The sequence below is a fragment of the Metarhizium robertsii genome, assembly GCF_000187425.2.
Source record: "Metarhizium robertsii ARSEF 23 chromosome Unknown MAA_Scf_26, whole genome shotgun sequence".
NCBI lineage: Eukaryota > Fungi > Ascomycota > Sordariomycetes > Hypocreales > Clavicipitaceae > Metarhizium > Metarhizium robertsii.
The window spans coordinates 20,686-23,140 of NW_011942167.1; the positions used below are offsets into that span (position 1 = coordinate 20,686).

Sequence of the window (2,455 nt, forward strand, 5' to 3'; positions counted from 1 at the left end):
GCACAAGAGGCATTCTGCCCGCCGTTCTGTCCTAGCCTGTCGTGAGAGTACAATGTTAACGTGCATATTGTGCATCGAACGAATGTCTTAGGGTCACAACCGATGCTACAAACAAAGATTTCATGCTGCTCAGTCAGATTAATTTAATTAATCGTGCGTGTCCCAACGCATGGGCTCTAGTAACCAGCTTACAACGCAGCTCTGTATGCCTCGTGTAGGATGTATATAAACGTCGAGGTTGCCAGAAGAAATCATTCGCAACCATCATCACCGATAAGTGCCTCCAAAATAATCTATTGTAATTCTCCTTGAAGTGCCCTTTCCTAGCAAATAGCCCACTGACATCCCTGTTAGGCACTATCCCAACCTCACCATGAGTGTCAACAATACGGATTCCCAACCAATGACCGAAGCAGAAGAAAAAGAGTGGGAAAAGCTCGAAGTTACCGCTCCTCTGACCAAAACCGAACTAAAGAGAACGGAATCGAGCACTGGCACCACCCGCTGGGACGGAGCCAACAGTCAAGGCAATAATGAGTCCCCCAACACCACGAGCGCACCTAATAACGGGGTTGAACACAAAGAAGGAATAAAAACGGAAAATTAAGGAAGGCACTTATCCTAGAGCTAATATTGTTTGGTCTAGAGAAGCTTCTATCAATTCAGTTACATCTCAATACGATGCACTTGTTATGTCCATGCCAACGAATACGAGCCGTCTAATAATTAGTGACTTATGTGATTGGCAAGGACTCTGCTCCATCATACCTCTAGTTGTAGCGAGCACGACCGAACTTCTCTATCTTGATATTATCACAACAAACACTCTTTGAGTTTGTCAGCGGCCACGAAGCTATGGCAGCGCGCTGCCCGAAGCTATCTATAGAGGGTTCAGGCTGGCCCAGAGAGTTTCCAGCAAGAATCCAGTTACCCGGGACTTTCTGCCAACGACAGTGATAGCTATCAACTATTGGTCCGGTACAGTGCCTATATCTATCAAATGCAAACTATACCAATGGTGTTCCAAGTTCCAATCGGAGGCTGCAGTGTCACGAGACACAATTGGTTGGACAGTTAGACAAAATGAGAACTCTCCACTTCCTACATGTTGATAAAAAATTGAAATCATAGTCACCATCAATATATGAAAACTAATTAACTGCATAACTACTCGTTGGAATACTGTTACCTTGAGCAAGTGACTTGATCTTGACATGCAGGCAGTTAGTTTTAGTACATACAAAGCCAATGACTTGGCTTGATAACTTCAATCAAGGATCAGCCCACTTTCAATTTTACCTATGTCTAGCCACCTCATAATATTTCTCCTCAGCACATGACATAAAGGGCCATTGATAGTCTTTTCGATTGAAGAGGCCAAATCTCAATTCCTGTCTCTACGTATCCTATAAGCAGCCCCAATTCAAGAAACGTTCTTTGCCAACCCTTGCCGCTCCGCTAACTGTTCGGATGTGGCTTGGTTCAGCCACAAGAAAAATTACATGGTGGCGGAGACGTGAGATTTCCAGGACAGGAGCCCAATTTTGCTACTTGCGCACCACACATTTCGATCGAAAATGCGCTGTCGGTGCTAAGAGTACAGCGCTGTGGCCCTCGACCAGCGTACTTCCCGACATCGTCGTTGACCTTTATTTAAGATCATGGCAGAAACAAAAGGGCCACATGCCAGGGTCCAGGACGCCGTGAGAAACTTTCTTAAAAACCTGCCAAGAGGGTGTGAGGACCATCATGGTTCGAACAGACGTCTCAAGCAACCTCGCAAGAAATGCCAAGCCACATGGAATGATTGGAGTCAGGGTTTGCCGTCTGAACAACACGTTATCAAACTGAAACAACAGTTCACCCTTCCGAGTAATGATAACGAGAAAACCGTAACGGATGCACTGGATGCGCTGGAAGAGTCTAGGCGTGTTTTTGATGCTTTCGACAGGTATTTGGAGGATGCTTTAACGCAGGAAAATATGCCACAGGAAAATGCCGTTTACTTCTTGAGGTTCCATTTGCTGGTAGTCATGAATTTCTTGAGAGCTAGGTGCCAAAAACGACTTGGAATACGTCGACGGGAAAGACGAAACCCGTTTCGGGACGAATTCTACAACAAGTTGCTCTCCAAGATTCGTGAAGGAGTCAGACAATTCTACCAGAAGAGTGGCTCTTCTGCCGAATTAGCTAATGACATCGACATTGATCGCCTTCTCGACGCTGCTGACTTCGGCTGCAAATTACTCACAATTCTAGAAAGGTTGTTTGGAGGTCGCATCAACGAAATTCCCTTCAACAGTATGTCCACCGATGCGCTTCTCTAAAACAGAGCTAACAGGGGATAGACAAAACATTTCTCACCCTGCTCCAGAAGTGCAGTTATGAAGGAGCAAAGGAATATATTATTTCCGAGCTCAAGCGCGAGCTCATGCAACGGGAATCGTATTGGCGG

At 45.5% G+C, this 2,455-nt stretch overlaps 1 protein-coding gene across 1 annotated transcript; it reads left to right on the forward strand.

Moving 5' to 3' along the window:
- Positions 1-1,661: 1,661 nt before the first annotated feature.
- Positions 1,662-2,327, forward strand: MAA_11782 (phosphoribosyl transferase domain protein; the record flags this gene model as incomplete). The annotated part of the gene is made up of 1 exon (XM_011412820.1): positions 1,662-2,327. One exon carries the CDS (start codon positions 1,662-1,664, stop codon positions 2,325-2,327), a length of 666 nt encoding a protein of 221 aa, XP_011411122.1.
- Positions 2,328-2,455: the final 128 nt, after the last annotated feature.